The following is a 16,792-nucleotide window of genomic DNA, read 5'->3' on the forward strand; positions in this document are numbered from 1 at the left end:
TTATTTTTAGTTTACAACATTCACTTCCACAAGATTTTGAGTTACAAATTTTCTCCCCATCTCTGTTCTCCCCCACCCCAAGATGGTGTATTAAGAAGGCAGAATTTATGATTTCAAAGAGAATCTCATATATGTCTGAAAGATTCAGAACCGCAGGATATAAGGAATTCTCTAGGTAGAAGGCAGAAGGACTAAAGCATGTATTTAAACTCCACAGTAACAGACCCACAAACCAGTGTCCCCATTTTGATATTTTGATCAAAAGCTTCCAGGCCCAATAAGTCCTCCTCACAAGAGTAACCAGGAGGCCACAGAGAAGCATGATGGTATAAGGCAAAATCGTGTACATGCTTCCCCTCTACGGTAAGATTACCCACTGGCCTCAAGTCCTTGCTCAGCACTCCTCGCTCCACATGTCGGTCAGCTCTGCTACCAGAAGCTCCTGGGTCAGCTTCGGCTGTAGGTGTCTCCGGCTGCAACCGGAAAAGGAAAAGGGAAGCTTCAAGCATCTTCTCCCCTCTTATAGAGTTTTTGACATCATCAAGCGCCGCCTGAATGACCAGGGCCAATTGGTTCTTGAGTTGGCCCTTTCCCCTAGATTAACACCCAATAGGGTGTGGCCCTGGAGTCAACACCTCCCCTCAGCCAGCCCCGTGACTCATCACACAGGAAGTTCTCTGTTCCCAGGCATGGGTCTCTGAGCTTCCTGCCCTGGAAGAGGAGCAGCAACCCTGGCATCCAGCAAGGCCCCATGAGATAAACTGAGCCACCCAAAGAAAACAAAGGCCATTCTGGCCTTTCCCCAGTCTGTCCTCCCTTCTATCCCCTCACTGCCCCCCCATCCCCTTTCCCCTTACTTTCTTGTCAGTCAAGGTAATTTCTATACCCCTTTTCTTGTATATCTTATTTCCCAGTTGCATGTAAAAAGTTTTTAACATTTGTTTTTAGAACTTTGAGTTCCAAATTCTCTCCCTTCTTCCCTCTCCACTCTCCCCTGCTTGAGAAGGCAAGCAATTTAATAGAAGGTATACATGTATCATTCTGCAAAACACTTCCATAATAGTCATGTTGTGAAAGGCTAACTGTATTTCCCTCCATTCCATCCCATCCCCCATTTATTCAATTTTCTCCTTTGACCCTGTCCCTTTTCAAAAGTGTTTGCTTCTGGTTACCCCCTCCCCCAATATGTCCTCCCTTCAATAATCCCCCATCTTGTCCCCTTCCCCCCTACTTTCCTGTAGGGTAAGATACCCAATTGAGTGTGTATGTTATTCCTTCATTAAGCCAAATCCAGTATGGGCAAGGTTCACTCATTCCATTTCACCTTCCCCCTCTTGCCTTTCATTATAACAGCTTTTTTCTCACCTCTTTTATGTGACATCATTTACCCCATTCTATTTCTCCCTTTCTCCTTCTCCCGTATACTCCTCTCTCACTACTTAATTTTATTTTTTAGATATTGTCACTTCATATTCAGCTCACCCTGTGCCTGCTGTCTACATATATGTGTGTGTGTGTATATATATATATATAATATATATACATATATATATATATATACATATCTATGTGTGTGTATGTATGTATGTATGTATATTTCCTTCAACTACCCTAATACTGAGAATGGTATTGTGAGTTATAAATATCATCTTTCCATGTAGGAATGTAAACAATTCAACTTTAATAAGTCCCTTATGATTTCTCTTTCTTGTTTACCTTTTCATGCTTCTCTTGATTCTTGTATTGAAAGTCAGATTTTCTATTCAGCTTTGGTCTTTTCCTCAAGAATGGTTGAAAGTCCTCTATTTCATTGAAAATCCATTTTCCCCCCTGAAGTATTATACTCAGTTTTGCTGGGTAGGTGATTCTTGGTTTTACTCCTAGCTCCTTTGACCTCCTGAATATCATATTCAAAGCCCTTCTATCCCTTAATGCAGAAGGTCCTAGATTTTGTGTTATCCTGATTGTGTTTCCATAATACTCGAATTGTTTCTTTCTAGCTGCTTGGAATATTTTCTCCTTGACCTGGGAATTCTAGAATTTGGCTACAATATTCCTAGGAGTTTTCCTTTTGGGATCTTTTTCAAGAGATGATTGGTAGATTCTTTCAATTTCTATTTTACCCTCTAGTTCTCGAATGTCAGGGAAATTCTCCTTGATAATTTCTTGAAAGATGATTTCTAGGATCTTTTTTTGATCATGGCTTTCAGGTAGTCCACTACTTTTAAAATGATCTCTCCTGGATCTATTTTCCAGGTCAGTTCTTTCTTCCAATGAGATATTTCACATTGTCTTCTATTTTTTCATTCTTTTTGTTCTGTTTTATAATTTCGTGATTTCTCATAAAGTCACTAGCTTCCACTTGCTCCAATCTCATTTTTAAGGTGGTATTTTCTTCAGTGGTCTTTTGGACCCCCTTTTCCATTTGGGTAATTCTGCCTTTCAAGGCATTCTTCTCCTCACTGGCTTTTTGGAGCTCTTTTGCCATTTGGGTTAGTCTATTCTTTAAGGCGTTGTTTTCTTCAGTATTTTTTGGGTCTCCTTTAGCAAGCAGTTGACACATTTTTCATGATTTTCTTCCATCCCTCTCATTGCTTTTCCCAATTTTTCCTACACTTCTCTTACTCAATATTCAAAATCCTTTTTGTGCTCCTCCATGGCCTTCAACTAAGTCATATATTTCTTAGAGGCTTTTGATGTAGGATCTTTGACTTTGTTGTCTTCTTCTGGCTGTATGTTTTGATCTTCTTTGTCACCAAAGTAAGATTCTATAACCTGAGTTTTTTATGTTGTCTGCTCATGTTCCCTGCCAATTACTTGACTTTTGTGCTCTTTGTCAAGGTATGACTCTTGCAGAGTGGAGAGTGCTCTGTCCCAAGCTTCAGGAGTTTTGTGCTGCTGTTTTCTGAGCTACTTGTAGGCATCTGTAAGTTTTCAGTTCTTCTGAGGTGGTAAGATCCAAGGAGAGGTGTTTACTCCTCTATTGGCCTGTGCTCTGGTCTGTGAGTGACCTCAAACACTCTTTTCTGCCTTGGAACTGCTAGAAGAACCCCCTCTCCACAGCCATCACAAACTGTGCCACACCAGCATTTCTCCTCAGCCTGGGACCACCAACCAGGACTGTGACCCAGATCCAAGCAGGACTAAGCAAGAGCATCCTGCCTCAGCACCACCAAAGAGATTTCTGCACTCCCACTCTCATCAGCAGCTTGATTCCCACCCCCACCCCACCCCTACCATCTGTGGGCCTGGAGCTCTGGAAGCAGCCCCTGCTGCTGCCGCCACCGTTGCTGCCACCACTGCTGCAGCCACCTCCCCAGGCCCGGGGTTGGGGCCAGACCATGCCCTTCTGTCACCCAGCTCTAATAGAGTTTTCTCACTGACCTGCTAAGTTGTCTTTGGCACTTGTGGGTTGAGAAATCTGGAAACCAACACAACTCAATGATTCAATGCCCTGAGGCCTACTCCTGTCTGATCTGTGCTGGTGCAGCAGACACTGGGCTGCCCTCTGCTCCTAACATGGTGCTATAGACCCTTCTCAGAGACCATACAGGCAATTTTGGGTTGGAGACTTGTTTCACTGTCATTTCATGGGTTCTGTAGCTCTAGAATTTCTTTAGAGTCATTTTTACAGGTGTTTGGAGGGATTTGGGGGAGAGACCAAGCAAGTTCCTGCTTTTACTCTGCCATCTTGACTCCACCCCTTTTATTATCCTTTCCTGTAATGGTTGTAGTCAAGGAATTACCCTCCACCCCATTCTGGATCAACTCTGCCTACCTATAGCTCACGGAAAATGGCTTAAAGTTGAACCCTTTTTCCAAGGACACATTTGCTTCTTTTATAAATTACCTTGATTAATGATCAAAGTTGTCAAACAAAACTCTCTGATTTCTCTGTGGAGGAATTCTGCTTAAGGGTGGGGCTCCACTGAAGATACCATCTACTTAAATGCCTAATAATAAAGGTGCTAGCTATATAAATTACTTCCTGTCTACTTAAGGATGGTTGTGGTGGTTGTTTAGTCATTTTGTGACTCTATTTGGAATTTTCTTGGAAAAAATGCTGGAGTAGTTTACCCTTTCCTTCTCCAACTCACTTCCCATAGGGGGACTGAAGCAAACAGAGTTGGCTGACTTGCCCAGGGTCACACAGCTACTAGGTGTCTGAGGCCAAATTTGAACTCAGGAAATGAGCCTTCCTGATACCAATCCCAGCACTCTGTCCACTGAGCCCCTGGATGCCTACTTAGGGTTAGGTCAATATTCATCTCCTTGCAGCTTACAAACTGTCCAAAACTATGTTGCTAGGAGAAAATGTCTGACCCTGGATTCCCTTAATTCTGAATTGATATTGGTGATACTACAATCTTGAGGTAACAGGGTACTGTTGATCTCCTGATATCAGGGATGTCTGCAAGGGCTCCTGCCAAAGTGCCATTGTAGAGTAATGATGATATCTCAGAGTTAAACCTGTAATAGAGGACACTCAATGCAATGATCCAAAACAACTCTAAAGGACTTGTTATAAAAAATGCTATCCCCCTTGAGAAAAAGAACTGGTAGACTGTTAAAGCATATTCAAGCATACTTTTAAAAAATACCTTTTTATTCTTTTTGGGTCTGCATTTTCTTTTGCAACATGGCTAATATGGGCATGTTTTGATTGACTACATAATTAAAATTTACATGAGATTGCTTGCCTTCCAAAACAGCATTGACAGGAAGGGAGAAAGAGAATTTGGAGCTCAAAAAACGAAAAACATGTCGAAATTTTTGTTTATATGTAATTGAGGAAAACCAAAATAAAAATTAAATACAAAAAAAGAAAAATTCATGCTATGAACAACACATTCAAGAAAGGTAATAATAAATTTTAATTTTTTAAATGGATGTTGGTGACTAATGTGTAAATATGTTTAATATGATTGCACATATGTAATCTATATCAGATTGTTTGGTGTCTTGGGGAGGGGGCAGGGAAGAGAAGGGACAAAAATTTGGAATTCAAAATCTTACCATAATGAATGTTGAAAATGATCTTTACATGTAATTGGGGAAAAATACTATGGAGGGGGAAGAGATGTTGGTCCCTGGGTGAGAAATACTACAATGGAGGATCACAGTAGTCTTAGGAATTCCTTAAATTAGGAAATGTAAGATCTCTACAGAAATAAATGTATCAAGAATAATTTCAATAAATAATACTTCAACAGATGAGTAGAGGGTAGGATACTGAGGTGAGATATCTTACAAAATAAACTTTCATTGCTACGTACTGTTTTTGTAGCCTTGCTGTTCCCCTGTAGAACTTCCTCTGCTTCTCCTTAGAGCTATCACACCAAAGAAGACATTTGAAAACAGTATTAATGCTGTTACTATGTTTCTAATTTAAAATCTGATCATTTCTACCCAATCCCCACTGGGTGGAAGGATTGAAGAGCTAGACAACTCCAGTCTAAAGTGTCTAGATGTGAACACCTTTGGGAATCTTGAGGTCCATAATTCTGAAAAAGGAAAAGGTGAGAACTCAGCCCCATTGCAGAGGCTAGAAGCACTTGGAGACACGGAAGTTCTTTTCTTTTGAGAGAGGGGTAAAAGGAGGAGCTGTAAGGGGCTAGTGGTAAAAAAGGACACACAAGAAGTCAGTTCTCAAATCTTTTGCTGGTAGGGCTCTGAGGAAAGGGCTAGCCTTACCTTTTCTGAGTGGAATGTCTGAGGAGAAAGGAATCAGAAGTAAGTTTCTCTTTAAAAAAAGAAAGAAAGAAAGAAACCTTCATATTAAAAAATAGCCTCTTGGTCCCAATCAGTGAATCCTAACTGTGAGAGGGGACAAAAAAGAGAGGCACAAAGGGAAATACCAAAGTTTAATATATGTACTGGTTATGGGGGGACAGGTCAGGGAAAGAGATGATGATTGGGCATTTTCCTTGCCCTGTTTCCATCTCAGAACATCAGACATCAGAAATGTGATTGTTCTGATGCTTGAAAATAAGATGGGTTCTTACTGAATGATACAGTCAGGTAGGATAACTGGAGAACTTTGCAATGACTAAGAGGAAATAAAGATGTTTTCTTCAAGAGATGGTGATGCTGAATTGTGGTTTGAGAAGAAAGCTGAGACATTAACAAAAATATTTATAGCACCTCTTTTTCCATTATAAAAGGATTGGAAGTTGAGGAGATGCCCATCAATCAGGGAAAAGCTGAACACATTTTGGCATATGAAATAATAGAATACTACCGTAGTATAACAAATAGGGAGCAGATCGACTTCAGAAAAACCTGGAAAGACTTACATGAGCTGATGCTGAATGAAATGAGCAGAACCAGGAGAAGATTATACAGAGCAACAGCCACATTGTGTGATGACAGACTTAGTTCTTCTCTGCATGGAAGGATCTAAAACAACTCCAAAAGAGTCATGATGAAAAATGCCATCGCATCTAGAGAAAGAAATTTGGAGTCTGAATGCAGATGAAAGCGTACACTCACTTTTCTTCTATTGTTTTGTTTCTTCTTTCTCGTGGTTCCTCCCATTCAATCTAATTCTTCTTCACAACAAAACTAAAGTGAAAATATGAGTAATATGAATGTGTATGTAAAGCCTATATCGGATAGCATGCCATCTTGGGGCAGGGAAAGGGGAGGAGGGAGAGAAAATTTAAAACTCAAAATCTTATGGAAGTGAATGTTGAAAACTAAAAGTAAAGTAATTAATTAAAAAAAAAAGGAGAAAGGTGAGAACTCAGACACAGAGCAGAGCCTGGAGGCCCTCTCCAGATAGGAGTTCTCACCTTTTGGGGGTGGAGTAAGGGGAGGGGCTAAACAGAGGAAGACGCCTTAAAAGGCAGCCACAGCTCAGGGCTAATATCTGTTGGTGCCAGAGCTCCAGGAGAAGAGCTAGCATTCTCTATCCTCTCCTGAGGGGAATATCTCAAAAGGGAGGAATTAGAGTCTTAGGAACATGGATGCAAGAGCCTTAATTGAAAACCTCAGAGCAGATCTCATTTGCTCTATCTGCCTGGGTTACGTCACTGACCCAGTGACTGTCAAATGTGGCCATACCTTTTGTACAGAGTGTCTTCTCCAGTACAGGGAGGGAGCTAATGAAACTGTAACATGCCCAGAGTGCAGAGGAGTCATCAAAGACAGTGACTTGGTGCCTAACAGGAACCTGCAGAATCTATCCATCACTAGCAAAATCCTAAGACCTCATATGCTGAAGAGCATGGTGGGCCTGACTACCTGTGATCAGCACTGGGAAAAAGAGAAATTTTTCTGTGAGGAAGACCAGAGGGTCCTCTGTGATTCCTGTTTATTAGCCCAAGAGCACAAGGATCACCAAGTGCTTCCCTTGGACACAGCTACCGACAAGGGCAAGGACAAGCTCCAGAAGATACGAACTCTCTTACAGAAAAAAGAAGAAGAGTTTAAAACAGCATTAGGCAAAGTGAGAGAAAGAGAGACTTGCTGTAAGGATGATGCCTACACTCTGAAACACTCCATTATTTCTGAATATAAGAAGATGCACCAGTTCTTATGGGATGAAGAATATCAATACTTGCAAAGACTGGATGAGGAATCCAGAGACAACCTGTTCAAACTGGAGGAGAGCAAGGCCAACCTGTCCCGACAAATCCAGAATCTACAGCAAATGATTTTAGAAGTAAAGGACAATTTGGACAAGGCGCCCTTGGAAATGCTCCAGGGCATGATGGGCACTTTGAAAAGGAGTGAGGAGTCACTTCTTCAAGAACCAGAGCTTGTTTCCCCTGCCTGGCTCACCTTCCCCATCACAGGCTTGAGAGAAGTGCTCAGGACTTTCCAGACAGATATAACTCTTGATCCTGAATCAGCCAATCCTCTTCTCATCCTGTCTGGAGATTTGAAGAGTGTCCAGTATGGAAGTGTCCCTCAGGACCTGCCTGACAACAAAGACAGATTTGACTGCGTTCTTGCCGTTTTGGGGGCCCAGACCTTCACCTCAGGCAAACACTATTGGGAAGTGCATGTAGGAGATAAGACAGAGTGGGAGTTGGGCATCTGTAAAGATTCAGTCAGCAGAAAGGGGAAGCTCTCTTCCTCCTCTGAGGATGTAAAGACAATATTAGGCTGCACGTGGGGAAATTGTTTCCTCCTCTGGAATTCACAAATGGGCTTTCAGCACAGCCCACCTATTCAAAAAGTGGGCATTTTTCTTGATTATGAAAAGGGACACATAGCATTTTATGATGTCACAGAAGGATCCCTTATCCACAGTTTCTCCAACATAGCCTTTGAAGGGCCTCTTCGCCCTTACTTCTCTCTTTGCCTTCCTAATAAGGAAAGTAGACCTGGATCACTCACTATCTGCACAGGAGAGTAATCAGCAGGGAGCTATCAATGTGGCTAATTACTAAGGCTGACTCTGTATGAGGAGTGACTGAACATGCCATGACACTGCAAGTGACTTTCTTTTTATTTGAACTCATGTTGATCAATAAAGTGATGTGTGATTATAAAAACAAATGAGAATAAAGTCTTTCTTATTAATACTACGTATCAAAAAAAATTGTCCCACGAAACCTTACCCCCAGAAGTAATACACAACACAGGACAAAAGAGGTTTGGACTAGAGAGGCCAAGTGCAAGCAAAGATGAAGTTGGGTTTTATGGGGAGGCATTCTGCTGCTAATTGATTGTGTGACCTTGGACAAGTCACTTCTTGGTAAAATGAAATCATTGCAATAGAGCAGAGGTGCGGAACCTGGAGCTCGAAGGCCACGTGTGGCCCTTTGGGTCCTCAAGTACATCCCTTTGACCAAATCCAATCTGCACAGAACAAATTCCCTTAAGAAAAGGATTTGTTCTGTAACACTCGGGCTCAGTGAAAAGGCTGCACCCTAGGACCTAGAATGCCTGTGGCATGGAAGTGGCAGATTCTCCAGCCCTGCACTAGACTATCTCTAAGGTCCTTTCTAGTACTTTCCTGCAGTCAATGATGCTATTGTATTCTATTCTCACCTGTTCCATCTATAAGTGATAATGCTCTCTGACTGGAAAGAGGCAGAGGAGAGGGGTTACCTGAGGATAGGAAAAAGAAAGTGTTGGGACCTGAATACTGAAAAGCGGTTGGTTCTTGATAGCTTCTCAGGAGGAGTTTGTAACCTCGTCTGTGAATTGACCCCTCAGGGTAAAGTTTTAAAATACCTGAAAGAAATGCTAAATTTCCATTAGGGGTCAGTGAAATTAATGATGTAATTTTTTTTCCCCATCCAAATGCAGGAATCTCTGATGGAGCCCAGCTTCAGATGTTTAATCATGATATCTCTCAGTCTCTCCCAATTCTTATATTCCACACTCCCCTGAGTTCTGTAACAATCTCTAGGGTCATGAAAGTCCCCTTCTTACTGGGAAACTCCTTTATTCTTTGTGAAAAAATGTTACACAGGTTTTTTTTAGGCAGATTTATTTTTTGTCACAACATTATGACTTCTAGCCCTGGACTCAGAGTGAGAAAGCTGTCTATGCTTACCTCCCACCATCACTGTTTTCTATCTGAGTTACTGTGAACAGGTCACTCAGTTTTCAGAGCCTCTTCTAATTATTGCCCATGTGGAGATGAAGGCTGTAGCCTTCCTTGCCTAAATAGATCTGACCAGATAGGCGAGACAGACTTAGGCATAGACTTTCCGAAGTACAGAATATATTGTACATGAGACTGCAAGTGACTTTCTAATTATTTGAATTCATGTTGAAATGGTCAATAAAGTGCTGTACATTTATTAAAACCAATGGGAATAAAGTGTATCTTCTTTATACTTAGTATCAAAAAAAATTCATCCCATCAAACCTTACCCCCCAAAGCAATACACACCACAGGGCAAAAGAGGTTGGACTGGGGATCCTAAATGCAAACAAAGAGAGAATTGGCCTTTCTGAGGAAGCATCCTGCTGTTAATTGATTGTACAAGTCACTTCTCTGTAGTCAAAGTCATTGCTCTCTCTAAGGTCATTCCTAGCAAAACTATCCTGGTGTGAAAGATGCTATTGTATTCTATTGTTATCTGTCCAATGGGTAAGTGATAATGCTCTTTGATTGGAAAGAGGTGGTGGAGAGGGGTTTCCTGAGGATACGAAAAAGAAAGTGTTGGCCAGCTGAACATTGAAAAGTAGTGGGTTCTTGATAGCATCTCAGGAGGGGTTCTTAACAATTTCTGTGAATGGACTCCTCCGACAGCTTCATAAATAGCATGGATCTTTTCTCAGGATAAAATTTTAAAATAACTGAAGGAAATGCTAAGTCTCAATTAAAAGTAAGTGAAACTAATGCTGTAATTCCCCCCTCCCCCCATCCAAGTGTTTGAATGAGTGATGGAGCCCAGCTTCCATGTTTAACCACAATCTCTCTGGTTCTCTCCTAATTCTAACATTCAATACTCCCTTGGGTTCAGTAATTCTCCCTAGGGTCATGAAAGCCCCATTCTTGCTGGGGACATTCCTTTATTCTTCATGAAAAATGTCAGATCTTTTTTTGTCACAACTCTGTGACTTGGAGCCCTGGACTTGGAGTCCAAAGCTAGGCTTAGCTCCCACCTTCAGTGCTTTCTATCTGAGCTGCTGTGTCAAATGACTCAGCTTTTAGAGCCTCAATACCCTTTTGACTATAGCTCTAGGGCTGGATTAAACCAGGAGTTCTTAATTTGGAGCCCCAGAACCCCAGGGGATCCATGGATAGATTTCAGGGGAGTCTGTGAACTTGCATTTTTAAAAATGCATCTTTATTTCCACTAACACCTAGCATAAAATTTATATTTCCTTCAATTATTATAAAAACATTATGTGGATTGTTGATCCATAGGCTTCACCAGACTGCCAAAAGGGACAATGGCAAAAAAGATAAATAATCCTTGGATAAAAAAAAAAATCTCTAAGGGTTGTTCCAGGTCTAAAGTCTAGGGTTCAAGTAAAACACTCCCCTAGAGAAGGGGAGAAGAATCTGAGAATGGCTCATCTTGAAATCATGGATGTGGGGAAGAATAAACAACCCAGCCAAGTTGTATGATTGTTCATTAACCCCAGAGTGGGTCTGTATTCATGTCCCTGACCTTCATCAGAGAGCCCAAGGAACTTGGCAAGAGGAATGCTGGGCAGCAGGATCAGAAGGGGAGAAACTGAGTGAGTGCAAGGGGACACCAGGCTAGCCTCAATCTAAGAACTGGACACCCAGATAAAGTGTATTAGGAGGATGGATGGAGGATGTTAGATTTCCTGGCCTTCAGAAAGGAAGGTATCAGAATCCTAATACAAATAATAGTTAATAGTGCGAAGGAACCAACAACCATAAAGGGCAGAGTCAACTTCTACCTAGATGCTAAGTTTCCTTCAGTCATACCATCTGCAGCCCTTCTTAAATTGTGGGTAGTGACCCTATGTGGGATCTCCAAAAATCTGACAAGAGAAGGTTTCTAAATGGGTAAAAACAAAAATTAATTAAAAATCAAATGCCTAATAAATCTGAGGTGTTTCTGGAAGCCTCCTGACTCTGAACAAAATGCATGTCCAGAAACCATGCCCTCTTTGTACTGCCCTTGCCCTCAGGTCATTCAATGGCAACAAGCCCTCTTTATTAGGGTAATAGACTGGACTCTCTAGAGCTGGAAGGTGCTTCAGAGACCCTATCGTTTTCCTCCCTCCTTTTACCTTTTAAGACCTAAGGAGATTGCTGTATTTCCCCATGTATAACACGCTCCCATGTATATGATGCACCTTAATTTTGGGGCCCGAAATTTGAAAAAAAAAACCCTATTACATAAAGTTATTGAACTCAAGTTTTATTCATCATAAAATTCATACAGCTCCTCATCACTGTCAAAACTCCCATTCATTAGCTTGTCCTCATCTGTGTTTGATGATAAATCTCTGTCTTCATATATTCCCTCACCCTCAGTTCCATCTATGGCATTTGAAATGCCACACTTCTTAAATGACTTGACTACGATTTCAATCTTGATATTATCCCAGAATCTTTTCACCCATGTACAAACTGCTCCTATAGTTGGTTTCTTCACTCTTCCCTCTCCTGGCCTTCTTCTGCCTTGGCATTTTCAGTAGGGTTTCTTCTTCCCGTAGGCAGTCTCGTATTGTTTTCTCACTTGGAGAAGAACCAAACTTATACTCAGCAGCATGATTTCCATTCACTTTGCAAACTGGATCACTTTTAACTTGAATTCAGCACCTTACGAAAATCTTTTCTGAGCCATTTCTGGGCAGAACTTGGCAAAACTTAACCTATTATACCGGTAACAAATGCGAAACAATAGAGCAAAGACAGCAAGCCTGAAAAAGCAGGAAATGCAAGTAAAAAAATCTACAACAATGAGGGCAAAAACAAGCCAGAAAAAGTGGGAAATGCAAGTAAAAAAAACTACAACAATGAGGGCAAAAACAAGCCCCCAAAAGTGGGAAATACAAGTAAGAAAATCTACAACCACTTTATAAGACACACCCAGTTTTTAGACCCCAAATTTTTTGAAAAAGGGTGTGTCTTATACATGGAGAAATATGGTAAGTAATTTTTCCAAGATCATATAAGTAGGAAGTTTAGAGGTGGGATGTTTCAGGATGGATCAAACAGTGACCTCTATGAGGTCATTTCTTTTTTTTTAATTTTTTTTTTTACTTTACAACACTCTATTCTACATAATTTTGAGTTCCAGATTTTCTTCCCTCCTTCCCCACGATGGCATGGAATCCCATATAACTTCCACGTATAACTTCGCATTGAATTAATTTACACATTAGTCAAGTTATGGAGAAGAATTGTGATCAATGAAATGAATCATGAGAAAGAAAAAACAGGACCAAAAAAAAAAACCAACCCAAAAACAAAAATAAAAGAGGAAAAAAAAAGGCAGGGGGGAAAGGCTAGCATGAAGTGTGCCTATGAGGTCACTTCTTGCTCAGAAATTCTCTCCATTATTGTCGGTTACTTCTTGGAAAGAATGCTGTGAACTGCTCCACCCATTCTGGAAGGCTATTTGGAACTATGGCCCCAAAGCTGTTTAATTGTGTATAGCCTTTGACCCAGAGATAACTCTATTAGGTCTATACTCCAAAAAGATCATAGCACAAAAATATTTGTCGTGGCTCTTTTGAAGATGGAAAAGAAATGGAAACCAAGGGAGTGTCCATCATTTGGGGAATGGCTTGAAAATCTAAGACATGCTGAGGAGATAGAATACTATTGTCTTATCAGATATCATAAAGTTTTAGAGAAACCTGGGAAGATTTGTATAAACTGATGCAGACTGAAGTGAGCATAAGCAGAACCACCTACACATTCACATTATTGTAAAGGCAAACAATTTTTAAAAACTTATCCTAGTGATGACAGCCATAATTCCTCCAGAGGATACATCATGAAATATGCTATCCTCCTGCAGAGACAAAAGTGATACACTCAATGTTGATTAAGGTCTTTTTTCCCCCACACAAGGCAACTCAGGAACTTCTTTAGTTCAGCTATACATGTTTACACAAGGAGTTTGTTTTCATGCATTCTCAGTGGTTAGAGGTGGGGCAGAGAAAAGGAGTTGGAAGAGCTAGGAAGCAAATTTTTATTGAAAAATAAAATTTAGGGGCAACTAGGTGGCACAGTGAGTAGAGCACTGGCCCTGGAGTCAGGAGGACCCGAGTTCAAATCCGGCCTCAGACACTTGATACACTTACTAGCTATGTGACCCTGAACAACTCACTTAACCTTGTTTGCCTCAGTTGCCTCATCTGCCAAAAGAGCTGGAGAAAGAAATGGCAGACTACTCTAGTTTCTTCACCAAGAAAACCCCAAATGGGATCGTGAAGAGTTGGACATGACTGAAATGCCTAAACATGAACAGGAACAGCTCACAGCTCAGAGCCCAGGACTATAGGGATAGGAGTTCAAGTTCCAGATGAAAGAGGAGGAGTTATGCTGTGGCATTATAGTGTAAAAATGTGGTATCTGCTGTCAGATGTGTTTTTTCATTAATTTTGTTTTACATGTTCTTTTTGTTCTCTTTGGTAGGAGGAAAGACATTGTGGTGAGAGTGAGGATACGGCAAAGAGGGGCATATTCAGAAATGACTATATAAGAAGAAAAGGCATCAATAAAACTGTTTGTAAAAAAATTTTGTGAAGAAAGAAATCTAGGCTGTAAACCCCAAGATATCTTGTGAGTTTTCAGAGATCAAAATATGTATTTCTTTGGTCAGAACACCTGGGGGTAAGGGTATGATACTGTTTGTGGACAGAGAGAGAGAGGATGCAGGGAGAGGAGGAGAAAAGCAAAGACAGAAGAAAGGAGGGAATGAGCTACATTACCCAAGTGGAACTAGCCAACTGAATCCCCAGTGTGGCACCTACTACTACTTACAGGTTATTGTTTGCTTGTCATTCTCTAAGAGAACCATAACATCAGGAAGGTAATGCCATGGCTTGCAATGAATTGGATTTGAGTGTGGGAGGGCTTTGCAGTCAACAGCCACCAGCATCTTCTTGGACAGACTTCAGACTTCTTGGAAAAACCCAGGATGTAAGAGTTAGCAATACAAGACAGTACAAAATTCTTTCCTCATCTATGTGATGTAAATTACATATGCTATTCAGAATGGGAGCTGGAAGACTGGTAAAAAGCTAGCTGGAAATAACACTGGTGCAGGAGGCCCCCAAAATTGGGTTCAACTTCTGGCTTTGACATTTAATAACATTGGGATCTTAAATAAGTGAGTCAGTTGTTCTGAGTCTCAGTTTTGTCACAGATAAGATGGGGATAATACTTACATCACCCACTTCTATTTTTCCACTATGAGAAATTCCTCTTCTTAGTAAAGTCTTTGCTAAGCACCCCACCACCACCAACTTAAATGTTTATTTTCTCATCAAATTTTTCTAGAGTACTTCATCTAAATTTCTCTACTTTTCCCTTTTTAAACTAGTTTTTATTACCCGGTTCTGTAATAGTTGTACTCCAGCAATTACCCTCCACCCCAATTCTGGATCAACTCTGCCTATGGTATACCTCAGAGAAAATGGCTTAAAGCTGGTCCCCTTTTCCATTTGATTAATGATCAAAGTTGTCAAACCAGACTCTTAGCCTATTTATCTAATCAGGAATTCTTCTTAAGGGTGGGGCTCCACTGAGGAACCCACCCACTTAAACGTCTAATTAAGTAAGGTTCTCGAAGTTTAAATTACTTCTTCTCTACTTAATGATTTTTGTCCTTGTTCAGTCATTTTGTGACTCCATTTGGGATTTTCTTTGGAAAGATGCACTGGATTGTTGCTATGTAACACATTCAAGAAAGATTATAATAAATTTTGTAATTATTTTTTTTTATTATTTTTTTTTCAGTTATTGAAGTGTTTTATTGTGCATTTAGCATAGTGTTCCTATAGCATGTAAGAATGTCTGACAATTCCAGAGGACTTAAGATGAAAAATGCTATCCAGTTCCAGAGAAAGAGTCTGAATGCAGATCAAAGCATACTTTTTTTTTGGTCTGTTCTCTTTCACAACATGACTCATATGGAAATATGTTTTGAATGACTACACATATATAACCTACATTAAATTGCTTGCCTTCTCCATTGGTGGGGGAGAGGAAGAGAGGGAGAGAATGTGGAACTCAACATTTCAAAAAACGAATGTTAAAAATTGTTTTTACATGTAATTGGAAAAAAAAATTTGTTAAAAGTCTGTAAGACAGGGTGACTTTCTCTATGATATAACTCCAAGCTATGGAGTCTAAAATGCCTACCAGCTCTCTGACAGTACTGTATTTTTTTTTAACTTAAGTGCCTTTTCAAGCATTCAGTAGTCACAATTCTGGATATTTTTTGAGTTAACTTTTTAAAGTAAGTGTCCTAAATGTTTTTTTATACTAGCACATTCTTTTAAAGTACTCATTCTCAACTGTGATAGTCATTTTACTTAGGCCAAGAAGAGCTTTGTTGTGATAAGTCTTTGCTCCTTGGCTATCTCCATTTTGTGTCCCCTATGTTAGTTACATAAATTGCATACATAAATATTATTATTTATAAATATACATATTACATACATAAATTACAATTACTGTGTAGGAATAAAAAGGGGGTGTTAGGACTTTCTCCCTTTCAGGGTCAAGCCCTGAATTCTGGCCTCTCCCACTTCCTCCTCTTCCTGAGGCGGATCCCAGTCTAAGCCCTGGTCCACTGAAGTCCAACATGTTCACAGTATTGTTTTGTATACAAGTAACTTATTAAAAAGTGATGAGATTTGGGGATATGGAACATATTTAAAGAATGTCAGACTCAATTCAGATCATGTGGACTCTGGTTTAAATCTCCTGATAGTGAAATTTTAAAGTCATCTAGCTACTTTGGTCGCTGCTCAGTTGGATTTGAGTGTTGTCATCAGATATTATTTTTACCCTTGTTAAGTATGTTTTTTTTTTGCCTGTTCTCTAGTTGAACTACCTTATCCCTTTGGCTTTTTTTTTTTTTTTTTTTTTTGCAATTTATTTATTTAACATATTTGGTTTTCAGCATTGATTTTCACAACAGTTTGAATTACAAATTTTCTCCCCATTTCTGCCCTCCCCCCCCACTCCAAGATGGCGTATATTCTGGTTGCCCTGTTCCCCAGTCAGCCCTCCCCTCTATCACCCCCCTCCCCTCTCATCCCCTTTTCCCTTCCTTTCTTGTAGGGCAAGATAAATTTCTACGCCCCATTGCCTGTGTATCTTATTTTTTAGTTGCATACAAAAAGTTTTTTTGTTTTTGAACATCTGATTTTA

General features: G+C 40.3%; 1 protein-coding gene across 1 annotated transcript; it reads left to right on the forward strand.

The window, feature by feature from the left end:
• The first annotated feature begins 7,228 nt into the window (after positions 1 to 7,228).
• On the forward strand, positions 7,229 to 8,365 carry LOC118854720 (probable E3 ubiquitin-protein ligase TRIML1). The gene has a single exon (XM_036765005.1). It carries the CDS (start codon positions 7,229 to 7,231, stop codon positions 8,363 to 8,365), a length of 1,137 nt encoding a protein of 378 aa, XP_036620900.1.
• Positions 8,366 to 16,792: the final 8,427 nt, after the last annotated feature.

The sequence above is a fragment of the Trichosurus vulpecula genome, chromosome 6 (genome assembly GCF_011100635.1).
Source record: "Trichosurus vulpecula isolate mTriVul1 chromosome 6, mTriVul1.pri, whole genome shotgun sequence".
Taxonomy (NCBI): Eukaryota; Metazoa; Chordata; class Mammalia; order Diprotodontia; family Phalangeridae; genus Trichosurus; species Trichosurus vulpecula.